The sequence below is a fragment of the Oryzias latipes genome, chromosome 22 (assembly GCF_053564925.1).
Source record: "Oryzias latipes strain Hd-rR chromosome 22, Olatipes_Hd-rR_3.1".
NCBI lineage: Eukaryota > Metazoa > Chordata > Actinopteri > Beloniformes > Adrianichthyidae > Oryzias > Oryzias latipes.
In genome coordinates this window covers 6,063,603-6,079,158 of record NC_136258.1, presented here as the reverse complement: position 1 = coordinate 6,079,158, position 15,556 = coordinate 6,063,603, and the positions used below count along the sequence as shown (strand labels likewise).

At 48.3% G+C, this 15,556-nt stretch overlaps 4 protein-coding genes across 12 annotated transcripts in view; 2 read left to right on the top strand and 2 right to left on the bottom strand.

Moving 5' to 3' along the window:
* Positions 1–568: 568 nt before the first annotated feature.
* Positions 569–10,227, bottom strand: snapc1b (small nuclear RNA activating complex, polypeptide 1b). 3 transcript variants are annotated; one of them, XM_023951728.2, is made up of 12 exons: positions 10,099–10,227; positions 9,594–10,002; positions 4,767–4,988; positions 4,268–4,424; positions 3,725–3,865; positions 3,436–3,540; positions 3,217–3,366; positions 3,024–3,077; positions 2,888–2,950; positions 2,597–2,735; positions 1,099–1,170; positions 569–1,024 (listed from the first exon to the last, which is right to left on the bottom strand). In XM_023951728.2, the coding sequence occupies exons 3-12, from the start codon at positions 4,895–4,897 to the stop codon at positions 987–989; spliced, it is 1,050 nt and encodes a 349-aa protein (XP_023807496.1). In that variant the 5' UTR covers positions 4,898–4,988; positions 9,594–10,002; positions 10,099–10,227; the 3' UTR covers positions 569–986. The 3 variants fall into 3 exon arrangements, with proteins under 3 accessions (XP_023807496.1, XP_020569305.1, XP_078796918.1); XM_020713646.2 differs by lacking the exon at positions 10,099–10,227 and having other exon boundaries at positions 3,725–3,913; positions 9,594–9,731; XM_078940792.1 differs by lacking the exons at positions 9,594–10,002; positions 10,099–10,227 and adding an exon at positions 5,621–5,735 and having other exon boundaries at positions 3,725–3,913.
* Positions 5,745–8,414, top strand: yipf6 (Yip1 domain family, member 6). The gene is made up of 2 exons (XM_004082739.5): positions 5,745–6,108; positions 7,422–8,414. Exons 1-2 carry the CDS (start codon positions 5,770–5,772, stop codon positions 7,779–7,781), a joined length of 699 nt encoding a protein of 232 aa, XP_004082787.1. The 5' UTR covers positions 5,745–5,769; the 3' UTR covers positions 7,782–8,414.
* Positions 9,772–14,030, top strand: LOC105356987 (uncharacterized). The gene is made up of 5 exons (XM_078940789.1): positions 9,772–10,477; positions 10,621–10,824; positions 10,959–11,169; positions 11,257–11,612; positions 13,300–14,030. The coding sequence occupies exons 1-4, from the start codon at positions 9,772–9,774 to the stop codon at positions 11,507–11,509; spliced, it is 1,374 nt and encodes a 457-aa protein (XP_078796915.1). The 3' UTR covers positions 11,510–11,612; positions 13,300–14,030.
* Positions 13,191–15,556, bottom strand: part of LOC144989038 (uncharacterized) — a 38,813-nt gene continuing 36,447 nt past the window's right edge. For 5 of the 7 annotated variants that reach the window (XM_078940778.1, XM_078940776.1, XM_078940775.1 and 2 more), the window contains one exon: positions 13,191–13,873. In XM_078940778.1, coding sequence (XP_078796904.1) covers positions 13,545–13,873 — 329 coding nt within the window. In that variant the 3' untranslated portion in view covers positions 13,191–13,544. Of the gene's footprint in view, positions 14,001–15,556 lie in introns of all 7 variants that reach the window. The other 2 variants (XM_078940779.1, XM_078940782.1) reach the window with 2 other exon arrangements.

The following is a 15,556-nucleotide window of genomic DNA, read 5'->3' as shown; positions in this document are numbered from 1 at the left end:
CATTGAAGAAAAAAGGTTCAGAACACTGTCTAGTGGGTCTAGATGACCCAACTCCCAATGGTAAAGTGCCTAGGATAGCACAAGGGCTATACATGCTTCCTGGAATACCCTCCAGGTTACGTCTGCAACCACAATGGATGTTTTGTTGACCTTTGACCTTGCGAAGAGGGTCTTCTGTTTTAATCATGAATTTGCCCCAGGCAGCTCTGACCAGGGTGGCAGGGGCAGACAGAGGGGCCCATGGCAGTCCCTCAGTCAGAGAGGGCAGGGCAGGGCGGAGCCTGTGGGGCAAACAACGTGCCTTGTGGCTGTAATTCAATCCAAGAGAAGCTCTTCTCCTGTTCTGGGGGGTTTCTACTGGCCCCTGAGGTCCTGCAGCCTTAGATGTCTCTGACGTTGAAACTCTGGTGTGTGTGTGTGTGTGTGTGGGGGGGGGGGGGGGGGGGGGGGGGGGGGCTCAACTGCAGAAAAAGCCTCAGCCTCGTGTGGTTTTCCTCGTCACCTCCGAAGAGGAAAAAAACCTGCTGCAGGAGCTCAGATTTTCACAATAAAAGCACACCTGACACCCTTTTCAGCTCAAACCTGAAGGTTTTTATGGAGCAGAACCTTTAATCCTGAAGGTTTGGAAAGCTTCGGTGTTTGAAGGCTCCTTAAAGGGATGATAAAGAACAGCTCAACACTTACATAGAAAATACCAAAAGGAAATTGACAAAACTCTGTTAAAAACAAGAGATCAACACTGTAAAAGCTTCAGTTCTGCTCAGCAAAAAAGAAATACAGTGGAACAAGTTTTACGAACAAACGGTTTGCGCTTCAGTAATATTTAAAGCATGAATGAGAACATTAACTTCTGGTTTTGAGTTTAAGAAACCACCTCATAGGCAGCTGACTGATAAAACCTGCAGTCCAGAATAAGAACAGCTGAATTTTTTCCTTGAAAAACTGCAAAAGGTCACAAAAAATGCCGGTAAAATCCGCCTTCGTCTTCATCTCCACTTGAATCTCTTGATCTTCTTTGGTTTTTCTGAAAAACAAAAAGCAAACGTGAGCGTGTGTGCCATGTGAGCTGGAGAGGAGGCCGTCCTTTGAGGCGCTCACCTTCAGCCGTGGACTCCAGCGTGGACAGGCTGCTGGTGGTCGTCCGGCTCAGCGCTTCTTTCCACACCTCACCTGGAGAGAGTCAGCAGAGTCTTTGAACGCACCGCGGAGGAGGCCGGGCTGCTGGTGCAGGTCAGCTTTCAAACTAGGAACGCAACTCTCACTGGTTTGGAGCACGAGTCAGAAAATGCCTGACCGACGTTTTAAAACTAAAACTTTAGTCCCACTTTTAAGGTGCAATGGAGAATATATATTAAAAAAAAAAGATTTTTAAAACTAGTATTTTCTAAATATAAGAATACATGTAAATCCACCATTTGAACAACTCTATTAGCAGCATCCTAATAACAATTGACAGCCAGTTCCTGGAAAATTCTGCATTATTATTGTCGTCTGTGGGAACAAGTGTCCCAATAAATCCGTATTTGGAGTGAAGACTCCTGGATTTTGTCTATTAAATGCAGCTCCCTTTTATTTTGAAGTCCAAGTTTCCTCATCGGATCATTTCTGCTAAAAGAAACTTTCCAAACACGTTTTTTTTGCTAACTTTGCGATCTTGGGGGCTCCAATTTAGCGGTCGGTGCAGACGCTGTAAGAAAGCAGTGGAGGGATTTTTTTGTCGCGTGACCGAGCGACTTGATGTTTCTACAATGAGTCGGCTGTGGTGGAGAGAATCCGGCAGTTTTCCAAAATAAAACTTCCCTCAGAACCAGATTATAGAATTATTATTCTTTTTTAAATACAGAAAAATGTAGGTTGTGTTTTTTTTTTCTGTGGCCCAGTACAAAAATGGAGCGGTACCGGTCCGCGAGGTTCGAACGACATTTTCACTCCCTCTGTATAAGATTTTCAGAGTTTGGTGAAGCGGATTGTCTCCTGATCTGCAGCGGTGAGGCACAATAAGAAGATTTTAGTGATACAACGTTTGAGTTCAATCTTAATTTACCTCAAACCTCTTCCACGGTTTGATTAAAGACCCTGCTGGCCCCCCAGACGCTCCGTCTGTGACTAAAGCATCTGCGAGTCTGAAGATTTCTGATGCAGAGCCAGCAGAACCGCACAAATTATGCTCAATCAGGCGTCCTGGTAAAAACTTTCTACTTGGCCAACAGTGTAGAACCAAAAACTCTTAGCTGGATTTGGATTCCCTCGGCATGGAACTCTTGGGTGAAATCTTTAAATCCTGAAGGTTGACATTTATCTTTTGTTTGTTTTGGGGGGAAAATGCTACACAAATGTGAATTTTTCTGCTTTTCTTCATTTAAAATGTCAGTTGTTGGAGGGAAAAAAAACTTCAATTGGTTTCGCAGTTTTTGCAGATGAGGGGTGGGGTCTGTGAGGTGCATGTTGGGAGTTGTAGTTGAACCAGAGCAGACAGATATTTGGCCCTTTCCTTTGTAACCAGCAGAGTGGATCTGCAGCCTCGAGACGATGAAAAATCCTCCCGGGTTTTTCTTCCCACGGCTCCGGTTTCTCCGCTTCCTGCTGCGGGACTCACCTGAGATGTGGATGTTCTCGGCGGTTCTGGCTCTAAGCGACGGCTTGCTTATCCTGGAGCGGCCCGACGGGTGGGGCGACTCCTCCTCGCTGACGGGGTGATCCACCTCCACCTGACGATGACGCCGCGACTTACACATCTGAGGACGCAAATGCAGTAAACGGTCAGAGAGGCCGAGCCATTTCAGGAGGAACAGTTATCGAACAGAAGATGTTAAAGTAAAAAAAAAAAAATTGACCACAAGATGAGGTAAAAACGTGAAAACAAAAGGAGTTAAAAGCTTCTCTGCACCTCTGCTGCTTCTCCAAATGCCTTCGACTTGATGGAGGCGAGGAGTTCTGCTCTTTTGGACGACTGAGAACAGAACAGAGTGTGAGAGGCGGGACAAGGAGGCCGACAGGTGAAAACACCTCAGAGAACAGCCGACCTCCAACTGCGAGGACGTTCCTTCGCCAGAGACCTCCTCTTCATCAACGCCGTTCTGTGGAAACAACAGAACCGTCTGTTATCTGAACCTGAAGGCTCTATTGGGTTTTATTCCAGAAAAACTCTGAATTCCAGCTGCAGCAAATGCATCAGACTGCTGTCAGAGTCAGGAGCTGCCGCGTCCTCCGTCTCACTTTGGTCTGCTGCCAGTTATGGAAGTCTATAACGGCGCCGCGGAGCCGAGACGTCAGGTCTTTATGAGTCAGGTTCATGGACGAAGATTCTGCCTGGGAGGTGACGGAGCTCTTCATCTTCTCGTACAGCTCGTGAACGTTGGAGAGTTCCTGCAGCAAAGAAAATGCGGCGTTAAAACCTAAAGTGACGGAGCGGCGGCCAGGCGGAGGCCCGCTCACCTCCAGCAGGTCGATGTTGATGAGCTCCTGAGGACGAGCCACTCGCTCCACGAAGTCCTCACACAGCACCGACCTCTCCACCTTCCTCTTCTTAGGGAACATGATCTGGAAACAGAGAGGAGGCCGTGTTTCTATGAAGGACTGCTAGATTTCAGCTCCTTCTTACTGTTCCTCACACAAATGTGTGTGAGGAAATGCTGAAGCGTCAGGGGAATGTTCTGGTTGCGTATCATTTCTGGGGGGGTTTATCAGGTCATAACATTTTCTGCTGTGTGAGGCGTTCAGGTACCAGGGTGGGCATGGCGGTGAAGTGGATGGCTTTGCAGGACATCAACTGGTGCAGAATGAAGACAACGTCAAAGTGCTGAGCGTTCACTGCATCCCTCTCGAACTTCTTCACTTCCTCCCAGTCCTTCAGCGCTAAACGGATCTGCAGCCAGAAGAGGAAGGAGGTGTAACACGCAGGGAGGCTGCAGACCTGCAGACAACGCAAGGAGGCTGCAGACCTGCAGACAACGCAAGGAGGCTGCAGACCTGCAGACAACGCAAGGAGGCTGCAGACCTGCAGACAACGCAAGGAGGCTGCAGACCTGCAGACAACGCAAGGAGGCTGCAGACCTGCAGACAACGCAAGGAGGCTGCAGACCTGCAGACAACGCAAGGAGGCTGCAGACCTGCAGACAACGCAAGGAGGCTGCAGACCTCACAGGGAGGCTGCAGACCTGCAGACAACGCAAGGAGGCTGCAGACCTGCAGACAACGCAAGGAGGCTGCAGACCTCACAGGGAGGCTGCAGTCTGCTGATGCACAGCTGTGTGTGGCGTCTCCTGACCTGCTCTGGGGGAACGGTGTCCTGGGAGTGATACAGGCTGTGCAGCAGGTAAAGCCCTCCCACTCGGATCTGGAAGCTGAACGGTGGCAGGAAGTAGCAGCTGGCGATGTCCAGAACAAGGCGGGCGAAGGGACGCTTCTCGTGGAACATGGTGCCGCTGAGGCGAGAAGACAGAAACGAGGTGCTTCAGAGCAGGAAGCCTCCGAACAAGCCTGGACAATCCTTTTCAGGACCAAAAGATCTGAGACTGTTCCAGAGGAAACCTGAGCGAAATCACCACCTTCTAAAGGAAGATGTGAGATATTCTGACCAAGTTATACTGGAATATAATCTAATGAAGAGGGAGAGCAAGCTCTTTAAACTTCGCTTTTGTGTGATTTCTGTTCCAGGCACGCGGGATGAAGAACGTGAATCCAAGCTCCACATCGTTAGAAAATAAGAGCATGACGGGAGAGTTCAAACGCTCAGCAACCGGAAGCACTAAGCGACAGAAACTCACTAAAAGATGGAGGCGAACTTCATGTCCCTCCAGATCCCGGAGAAGATCTCGAACCGGACCGACTGGGTCCGCCTGAAGCGGCTCAGCAGCTCTTCGCAGTCCGACTTTACATGCCTCCTGCAGAAATCCATCCTCCCGCCTCAACCTCAGCGAGTCCCAGCAGACTCACCCGGAAGTCGCTGCTTTATGACGTCACGAGAGGACTTCATTTACAACTAGAACCTTAAAAACACACAAAAAACTTTCAACATTAGTTGGTATGCTGCCAGTTGTGGAATGATTAGGATGAGTAAAGATCTTACTATTCTTTAGCTTATCAAGTTGTTAAAAGAGTTTTGTTTTGTATTTTGTCAGTGAAAGATATCGGATGTGTTTAAATTCTAAGAGGACTGTCACAGCCAGCAGCAGTCGATAAACTTTACTAATTGGAAATGAGTCTCTGAGGGGTTTTGTTCGGGTTTCTTCTGCAGAACTTTGATGGACAAGATCAGCATGAAACTGAATTTGCATCAGAACCACGTCCTGAATCAGGGACTAATTAAACTGGCTACAAAACTTCTGAGACAAAATAAATGTTGGTATCTGTGTTTTCCAACAAATATGAATGAATTTGCTGACTGGTTTAAAAATGAGTGCAATGAACTCTAAAATGAAAGCTGTTGAACATACATGATAGTTGCTCAATTTGTTGTTTTTGTTTTGGAACAAATAATAATAATGGTTATTTAGCTTAAAATAAACGCTTCAAAGAGCCAACCGGTCCTTTTTTTCTTTTAATTAAAGAAAAAAATCAAAGGGGAAAACGCGGATAGTTGAAGGTGCCATTGAACGCACCACCCGGATTTACGTCTTACGTCGTACGGAAGTAAACAATCCGCCAGCTGACGTGGAGGAGCGACGCGGAAACTGTCCGGTTCGGCAGAAAGCTTCTGTTTTCAGTCGCTGTTCGGTTTGGGAAAAAGTCCCGGTCCAGAATCCCTCGAAAGTCTCGGTCTGAAGAAAGATGGCGGCTGAGGAGGAGGCCAGCCGGCCGTTCGCGGGGCTCTCCGACGTCTCCATATCGGAGGACATCCCCGTGGAGGGGGACATCTCGGTGCCCGTGGGCCCCTCCAGGACCGAGGAGGAGTTCTCGACACTGGACGAGCCGGTGAAGGAGACCATCCTGCGGGATCTGCGGGCGGTGGGCAACAAGTTCATCCACGTGCTCTACCCGCGGCGCAGCTCGGCGCTGCTGCGGGACTGGGACCTGTGGGGCCCGCTGCTGCTCTGCGTCACGCTGGCCCTGCTGCTGCAGGACGGCACGGCCGACAGCGACCACGAGGGAGGACCGCAGTTCGCGGAGGTACGTCCGAGCCCCGCCCGCTGTGTGCGGGAGATCCGGTTTGAAAGCCCCCACAACATTTCAATGTCAGAGTCATTGAGGGGGGGGGGAGCGATTTCTGAAAGTTCATCACTAAAAAACAAGTTGAAAGTGAAAAAGGTTCTCCACAACATTTAACTTGATGTAAAATTTAAAAAAAATATTCATTTAAAAGTCTAAACCAAATCAGGGATCCAGGCGTGGAGCGTCCTCCAGAGGTGTGTCAGATCCTGCAGACCGTTTCCAAACATCTGAAATGCCGGGGGCATCAGCTGACGGGGCAGGTCAGGGGAGGCAGAGGCTCTACATTGCCGAGGTCGCCACTGCTGACCTCCGACCTTCAGGAGACCAGGAACACGGACATCTTCGGGGAATGGGTTTCCATGACGACCAGCCTCGTCCAAGGCTTTGGGATCCTGTCCCAACGTGGCTGCACTCCCAAGGACAGAGACGGTCCAGAAAGACCTCTTCTGCCCTTTGGAGAGTTTGCCGTGGAGGAACCAGACACAAAGGCTGAACTTTAACCCCAAAGAAGCAAAAATATAGAAGTTTCAGATATAAAACGGTTGGAAAAATAATTGAAAGCTTCACTTTAACTGAGAATTCTGAACAAAAAGCATGGACCTAAAAATGGGATATTGGGACATTAAGAGAGGTCAAAGGTCGTCGTCTACATGGGGACTTGATGGAAAAAGATACTTAATGTCTGATTTGTTGTTTAAACTTTAAGTCAGATGAAAGGAGGGAAAATAGGAAAAAAAATCCTAAAAAATAAAGAGCCGAGCTTTGACCTCGACGACCTCACACTAAGTGTCTCAAATCGTGTTTCGAGTGGGCCACAAGCTCTGAGCTCTTAACAACGGGGAGGGGAAGTGGGGCGGGGTTGCTCTATGCCAACTGTCCCGCCCACAACTCAGAGATGAATTTCTGATGAACTCCTGCTGCTCTGCAGAAACTATGACCTACAAGACGACACAGGTTTTTGTATTTTGTCTCAAAATAGCAGAATCTCCATTAAAAGACCACAGAATGATTGAAAATAGATTTAAAGAAAAGATTAGAGTGGAACTTTAAAGCTGCTGTGCGTCTCCAAACAGAGACGTTTATGTCGGGGCCTGACGTCTTCTGCAGCAGAACAAAGGAAACTACCGTGAGACGTTCAGGGACGTCTGATAATCCAGAGGAACCAAACTATGGAGGGATTTCGGAGCTCAAAGCGCCCCCTGTTGTCACGTGACATGAACGTTCTCCTCTGAGCTGACCTTTGACCCGGCATTTCTTTTTCCTTCCTTCAGGTGTTTGTCATCGTCTGGTTCGGCTCCATCATCATCACTCTGAACTCCAAGCTGCTGGGCGGGACGCTGTCCTTCTTCCAGAGCCTGTGCGTGCTGGGATACTGCATCCTGCCTCTGACCGTGGCCATGGTGGTGTGCCGGATCGTCCTGTTCGGCGCCTCCGGGACCATCGGCTTCGTGGTGAGGCTGGTGGTCGTGACGGCGTCTTTCGGCTGGTCCACCTTCGCCTCCACGGCCTTCCTGTCCGACAGCCAGCCGGCCAACCGCAGGGCTCTGGTGGTCTACCCCGTCTTCCTCTTCTACTTTGTGATCGGGTGGATGGTCCTGACCTTCTCTCCTTCAACGGAGAGGCAACCGTGAGCGAGGGCGAACGATTCTGATGAGTGAGAGAACTCAAAGGAGGAACTGGAATCTGTGGTGAAGCGGTCCTGCTCCTGACCGGAGTGATGTGCGGCGCTGGAACGGCTCTTCCTGGAGGGAAGCGTTCTCCTCTGTTATGTTCCTCCTGCTCACAGAAGCACTTGGTGAATGTTGTAGCTGTCTGGGATGAGAGCGTTTCCCCTTCCTCTCTTAGAAATCTGCCTTTTCCTAGTTTTCTGATCTTGGAGCCAAACTCAAACTCTGAAAAAAAAAAATGGCTATTTTTTGGTGGGGAGGTGTAGTTTATTTTTTGTTGTTTGTACTTCTGAAATGAGCCGGATGGCAGTTGGGGGTTTCACGAGAAAATGTTATTGTACAGTTTGTTTTCAGGAGTCAGAGCCATCCGGAGCCTCTTCATTTAAATAAACTGACGACAGCAGTGAAGCGGCTTTTTGTTCCATCGCCGGCGGCTGACGTGAGGAGACTTTTGGACCGTGACATGACCGTTTTCTGCTACGTTTGTGAGAAAACGCTGAAGGAAGACGAAAAAAACGGGAAAAAAACGGGAAAAAAGAAGAAATTAAATCGTTTTTAAAAAGTGGATTAAAATGTGAGTTTTACCTCCTAATTTAACATGCGAGACTGAATTCTGAACTCTTTTTGTTTCAAAAATAACTGAAAAGAGCAGAGATTAACAGGAGCAACACTTGGAGATTTAGAACACGGTGACGTCATTTGGAGAAGTCGGCAAACAGATCTTTAAAAAAAAACTTTTCAGTATGAAGGTAGAACCTCATAAATCTGGATAAAAAGATTCAAAATGTTGGATCCTTTTCAAAGAAACTGCAAGAGGATTTATCTGAAAACCTGCAGACTGGAGTTAACGGGAACTTATAACCAAATATTTGGATTCAGAAACAAACTAAACAAATGTTCACGTTCTAGTTTGTGTCAGAACACCATGAAAATGTTGAAAGTCAGAACAAATGACTAAAATAAGATTTTGAAAACACATAATAAAATCAGAGATTTATTGTCAAACACAAAATTATATCAATAACTTATTTTATCAGACGGACGTGTCAGACGGTACCTGTGAGTCTTTGGCTCTTGTCAGACTTATGTCCACTGTGCCGTTTCAAATTCATCTATTATTAACTACAAAATATTTTAGTTTTTTATTTTATTTTGGAGGATTGTTAACCTCAAATGTACAACGGAGTATTAGGGCTAACAAAAAAAGTAAACTTATGACTTTTTCTTGTAAGTTGACATGTTTTAAAGTCATAATTATGCAACTTTATTCTTGTAATTTAAATTCTTTTGACTTTTTTTCTGGTAAATGTTTTAAGTCTTAATTAAAAAATTCATTTTTGTGTGTAAACTGGCCCTAAAACTCTGCTGTACAAATGAAACGCAGAAATGAAAATACTTTTTGTTGTTAATCTTTAGTAATTTCTAACAGGATTTTTTTCTCAAATCTTACATCGAAGTTTCCCGTTTTTAAGGTGGTATTGTTTTCTCACTGGTTATTTGACAGTGTCATAATCCTGTTTTATCTTTTTAGGTCTATGAATCAGTATTAATGACTTTGAGTGTGTCGAACCAACATTTTCTTCCTTAATTATCAGTTTTGTCTTTAAAATAAAAGTAAAGAAAAATAATAATTTGAACTCTTCTGTCCAAATTCAGCTGTTTAGACAGACAGATGGGGAAAAAGGCAGAGAGACAAGCAGGCAGAAAAACGGAAAGACAGAAATGCAGATGAAAAGACAGACAAGCAGACAGGTGAAAGGGAGACATCTGGTCTACCTGTTCGGCTGTCTTTCCCTTTTCGTCCACACGGTGGCGCCAGCGGCACTGCCAGTCCTTCGGCGTCTAGATTGGTCCCGAAGAAGAAGTGAAGCCAAAACAGGGGAGCTCGCATGTAAACACTGGTCCTGATTCTGATCGGACACAGTTCCCGAGTTCCGTTCCAGCTGTCGCAGTGATGGACGGTCCTCCGCAACTTCCCCCCGAACTTTGGGTCTGCGTGTTCCGCTTCCTCAGCACGGAGGAGAAGCACGCGGTCCGGTCCTGCTGCCGGCTCCTGCGGGGGCTGGTGGACCACCCGTCCCTGTGGAAGGACCACACGGTGGTGCTGTCCGACCTCCGCCGCTACACCTACGGCTTCTGGGACACCCTGAACCGGCGCAGACTCACCCGGGTCGCCGTGCGGCATCTGCGGCGCAAAGAGTGGCGGCGCCTCGTCAAGTTCCTCCCGGCGCTCACGGCCATCGTGTTCGTGGACGGAGGACGGCAGTACAAGGAGACCTACCTGGACAACCTGCACAGGTTCCCCGACCTGCGGGACCTGGGGGTGCGGAACGCCACCTGGGACGCCGCGCTCATGAGCCCGAGCCTCACCCAGCACCTGCGCGCGCGGCTCACGCACCTGGGCGTGTGCAACGTGCGGCTGCAGTCCACGGTGGAGTTCGTCGGCGCGGTGTCGGAGCTGGTCAACCTGCGCTCCCTGCTCTTCCACCACCAGGGGGAGGGCTTCGGCCTGGGCACGGTGCGGCCGGTGCCCCGTGGCGTCTTCCACCGCCTGCTACTCAGCCTGAGGAAGCTGCAGCACCTGTCCTGGGGCATGAAAGAGGAGCCGCCGGTGCCGCTGCCCGACGACTACCTGAGCCCCCCGGACCCGGAGCAGCCAGGTGGGTCAGAACCACCTCTGCCTGCAGGGGGCGCTGATCCAACCCCCCTCTGAGAGGCTTTCACTTCAGACAATAATACAAGAAAAGCTCATTCAAAGTGCCTTTTTAGGGTAATTGTTTCTGATACTCTGTTTCGCCTCCAGGAGCCTCCTCATATGGGGGCCCGGCTCTGAGGAGCCTGGTTCTGGTGGATTACCCTGAGAACGCGCTCCCTGAAAACGCGCTGAGGAGCCTGGTGTCGCTGCGCTCCCTGACCGTCCACTACAGGTACATCAGAGAGGGCATGGAGTGCCGCCTCAGCTCCTGGCTGAGTCCTCTGCACCAGCTCCAGTCACTTACCATCATCGGTCAGTTGGGCTGTTTTGTTCCACAGTTTCATGTCATTTTTGGATAAATATCCGACCCTTTGCCTTTTGCTGCAGTTATCCGAGTTGTCTGGGCTCGGCAGTAGATTAAAGTCTTCTTCTTTCTTTTGTGTTAGGTGGGAATTCTCTCAGCACCTATACAACCACCATCCCGCCAACAGTGACCAGGCTGACGCTGCGGGTCGCCGTGACCCTGAAAGACTTGGACTCCGTCGCCCCAAAGGTCCCTGGGCTGCAGCACCTGGACATTGAGCAGAACCGCTCCAGCGGCAGTCTCTGCAGAAGAATCCCCATGTTGTTCCCTCAGCTCAGAACCCTCAGGATTCGGTCAGCCTCACTCTGAACGGTTAAAGGCCGCCCAACGCCGCTGATCCTCCTGTAACGGTTGAACGTTTCTCCCTTTGCATCTTCCAGGTTTTTCCGTCGGGAGCCGGAGAAAGACCTGCTGAGCCTGGTGAAGCTGCGGCACCTGCAGCAGCTGGAGCTGCTGGTGGAGCGCTTCTACATCCTCAGAGACTACCTGAACGGCCACCCGTGGCCCAGCCCCAACGTGCAGGACCTGATCAACCAGATCCGGGAGCTGTCGGAGAACAGGATCACCGTCATCACCGCCATGCGGCAGAGGGACCCTCTGCGAGAGTGTGACTGCGTGTGGGAGGGAGACTGACCGGCCGGACGGGCGCAGGAAACGGGGAACCCGTTCTGAAGCTGGCTGCCCAGACCGGCAGAGACCCGAGCCGACGCCTCAGTCCTGACGGGACTGCTGGAAGGTGAACAGAACCGTTGAAATTCAGAGCAGAGATTTCAGCAAAGACCGGACTGTTCTAGAAGTTTGAAACTGGTTCTCATGACGGAGCTGCTCCTGTTCACTGAACAGGTTTAATGGGAAGTTCCTGTAGGAAAGGGTCAAAAAACGGGTCCAAGTCTGCAGAACCGTCTGCTGGATGAAGAGCCCGCAGCACAGACCTGCAGGTCAGATGAATCGGAGGAAGGCCGGTTTACCAGGGTGCACAACGAGAAGAGGACAGGGATGGTTTCTGCAATGTTCTGTTCAGGAATCTTAACTCCACCTTAATGAGAATCAGAGCAGAACCACAAACATCCACCCTCCCTGAAGGAGGATGTTTTCAGACTCGTAGCAGATCTCCATACAGCATCAATGGAGGCTCCGCCCCCAACCTTCAGGAAGGGATGCCCTTGTGACGCAGGCAGGGTGGTTTAACCATTGACTGTATAGGAGAACTGGACTGTGTGACCCCTCCTACATCGCGTTCCAAACCGGGAATAGCCGCTGGTACCAAGACTCTAAAATCCCACAGACTTCTACAGAGAAATAAACAGCTGTTCCTCCGTCGTACTATTGGTCAGAAGAACCGTTGTTGCTCGAAATCTTTTCTTAAATCATCGTCTTGATAATCCAAATTTTTAATGTTTTTTATCGCAAGTTAATCAAGCAATAGACTGACCAATCAGATACCTCAATAATGTGTGGCCCGCTGGCCCCCACCTCAAGTGATTGACAGATTCTCCCGAGCTGCTTTCAGTGGAAGCGGTGTGGACTTCCAACCAGCCCTCTCCTGATTGACAACAGTAGTTGCCATAGAAACATTGACGAAGACTGACTCGGACCAATCACTGCTTACTCACCCCGTCTGGCCCCGAATGACGACATCGGTACCTGGAAAAAATGGCGACGTATTTGGCTTCATTTTGAAGTAATCCATTTTTTACAGGGGACGTCACACTCAGACGTCAGTAAGCACTCGTTGGTCCACGTCGGTCTGAGTCACCATTTCCATGATAACCATTTACACCAATCAGGAGTAAGCCTGTTGGAAGGCCACACCTCTAGCAGGTTCGGGAGGATCTATCAAACACTTTAAACGTTGGACGTGAGACTTGATTATGGCACCTGATTGGTCATTTTATAACTTAAATAATTTGCATTTCAGAAAAAATTTCAGATCAAGAATGGTTCCTCTGACCTATAGCTGTTCATTTCTCTGTAGAAGTCTGTGGGATTCTGACTTCTTGGAACAAGCGGCTACTTCCTGTTTGGAACGCCAGCGGGGAGGGGTCACTCAGTCCAGTTCTCATTCAGTTAATGTGTTTACCCAGCATCAGGGGGGGCAGGCGGTCTCCCTGCAGAGGAAACGCTGCAGACTTGATGAAGTTATGTTTGGGATCCAGGATCTTCCCAACGGGAAAGACGCGTGTTTGAAGTTTGTTATCAGACTTCATGTCGATGAGTTCTGAATAGCTGATCAGCTCTGCTCTTGAAAGGATTTTCATCTGTAAAGTCATTTTTCAAAATTTAAAAGTGACACCCAGTTTCCTTAGAAAAGTCATGAACGCAAAATGTTTTTTCTTTTATTTCAACACTTGGTGTATTTGAAAAAGTTTCCACAACCTTAAATGAAAAGCAGAAGTTTTACATCAGATTTTCTTTGTTTTCAGTCACATCCTCTGTAAAAAATCAGCTCCAAACGGAAGATTTTTGGAGAAAAAATTGTTTTGTCCCAACAAAACTAGGAAGAACAAAGATGGAAACCTGTGGAAATAATCGGCAGTCAGACGGACTTGGATGTCGCTGTTCAGGGATGATTGAACCTTCAACGTCTCAGTGGGATGTTCTCCTTCCCCATGCTGACGTCCTTGAGTAGCAGCAGAAACAAGGATCTAAAGCAGTGATGGGGGGGGGGTCAGAACTCTAGCAGCAGTGTGGTGGGCTCCACAAAGCTCAGGACCATCTCCTGCTTCTCCCCGTAAACTCCCTGCTCCACCTTCACGCCCACCGTCCTGCACTTGGCTGAGCCCGCCATCAGCTCCCTGCAGGCGGAGGCCAGGCCCGAGAAGAGCTGGGCGCCCCGCCACAGCTCACACCCCCCTCTCATCTGCATCCTCCTGCGGGGCAGCGCCTCCCCCAGCAGGGACTCCTGGTGAACGAACAAAACGCTCCCTGGGAGCTCCAGCAGGGAGACGGTGTGTCCGCCGTCTCTCCTGAAAATCTTGATGGACATCAGACGGCGAGCTGTTTTCAGACAAGGAGGAAGAGGAGAGACGTGATGAAGAGCCGGCCTGTGCACGTTTGGACGAGAAGTGAGCCGGAGAGCACATGAACATCGTCTTCAGGCTCCTTCCTTCTGTCACGGACTCAACTTTAAGACATTAAAAAGATAATTAAACAACGTTTCGAATGACTAGTTTGCCATTTTTGTGATTTTCTTTTTTTAAAGATTGAAACACATTTTATGTGACAAAGAGACTACAGTTTGTTTAGTTTTGCTGTCGTCTGGTCAGACGGATCAGCATTGGTTGCTCTGTTCATCCAGGATGAGTTTTTACCTTGGATTCTTTTAAAGAGATTACAGGAAGAGAAACTTTAACCAAATATGCTTTTTGAGAGAAATCTAGACCAAAAAAGTCATTCAGAGGCTTTAAAAATATTTTCTTCATTCATAAAAACTAAGTAAGATGACTCACCTTTACCTTCATGAGGGTGAAAGACCCACTCCAATCCTAACATTAGCGGTGTAACAAAAATGGCGAGCAACATCAGAACTCATCCAACACTTAAGCAACCAGACCCCCGAGTCCTCGTCTTCCTCACCGTGTCTTTGTCAAATGTTTTGTGTCATAAATTATGTTATGTTTTCCAACTTCCAAAATTAAACTTTCGTGGTGTAAATGGGTGACTATTATCTGCGGTGTCACCTTAAAAATACATTATTTTACTCAGGCAACTCATGCAGTGAAGAAAATGTATTTTCATATTTCTTTTAGTTTAGCATAAGGCTCCATTCAGATACATGAAACAAAGATCTCCATAGAAAACTTTGGGTATTAAACTACCCCTAACAGAGCTCACAGGTGGAAGCCGGGGTGGGAGGTTCGTGGGGTGACGAACAGGTGAGTTGATCAGACCGAACCGCCCACAGGGAGGAGAAACTAGGTAAACGCACTGCTTGAGTTGCCTGCCTGAAATACTCCCAAGGTCGATCATTTATTTATGTTTTATTGTGAAAGGAGAAAAGAAATTTTTATTTTGAAACCCGGACCGTCTCCCCTTTCTCCGGCTTTTTGCTGCGGCACCGACACCTTGACGGTCCGAGATAGAGCTCTTGTGTGAAGCTTGTGTTGCATTCTGGAGAGACGGATGTCAGACGCAGTCTTGACGGAGGCGAAGTAAATATTCTGATCGATCAATGACCGTTTTTCATCTAAATGCGAGTCGCTTCGCAGATGGGCCAGTGGAAACCGGGGTAAGGGTGGGTACACAAGGGGGCATGTGTTCAAGACCATGCTGAAGGCGGGATTTTGGACTTGCTTTTAGGTAACCAGTTTATTGTCATATGAAAAGCTTTTACATTGACATAAAAAATATCATTCCAGCTTACGGTCGGTGTTCACACTGGACTGTCACTACCCGACGATGGAGCATGTAGCTACAGTTGGAAGAGGCTTGTTGTGAAATATCAAAATCTGGTGAATCTTCCTTCAGGCTTTTCCTGTCACAGCTCTCTCTTGATATATGAAAGACATGTTAAAATTCTGGCCGGCACAAACTGTGCACATTTTGCTCCACTATACTCAATTTTCAATCAGTTGCTATCTCTGTGTTTTGTAAAGACACCACCCAAACGTCACTACCAAATCCGAGTCCCTGGTTGGTTAAAATTCAACTATCTTAACTTTCAATGCGCGTTTAATGGCT

Coding starts and splice junctions, on each gene's coding strand:
- snapc1b (XM_020713646.2), bottom strand. CDS start 4,897: ATGGATTTCTGCAGGAGGCATGTAAAGTCGGACTGCGAAGAGCTGCTG. Junction 3,367..3,435: donor TCAACATCGACCTGCTGGAG/GTGAGCGGGCCT, acceptor TCTTTGCTGCAG/GAACTCTCCAACGTTCACGA. Junction 2,736..2,887: donor CATTTGGAGAAGCAGCAGAG/GTGCAGAGAAGC, acceptor TTGCGTCCTCAG/ATGTGTAAGTCGCGGCGTCA.
- yipf6 (XM_004082739.5), top strand. CDS start 5,770: ATGGCGGCTGAGGAGGAGGCCAGCCGGCCGTTCGCGGGGCTCTCCGAC. Junction 6,109..7,421: donor GAGGACCGCAGTTCGCGGAG/GTACGTCCGAGC, acceptor TCCTTCCTTCAG/GTGTTTGTCATCGTCTGGTT.
- LOC105356987 (XM_078940789.1), top strand. CDS start 9,772: ATGGACGGTCCTCCGCAACTTCCCCCCGAACTTTGGGTCTGCGTGTTC. Junction 10,478..10,620: donor CCCGGACCCGGAGCAGCCAG/GTGGGTCAGAAC, acceptor TTTCGCCTCCAG/GAGCCTCCTCATATGGGGGC. Junction 10,825..10,958: donor CCAGTCACTTACCATCATCG/GTCAGTTGGGCT, acceptor CTTTTGTGTTAG/GTGGGAATTCTCTCAGCACC.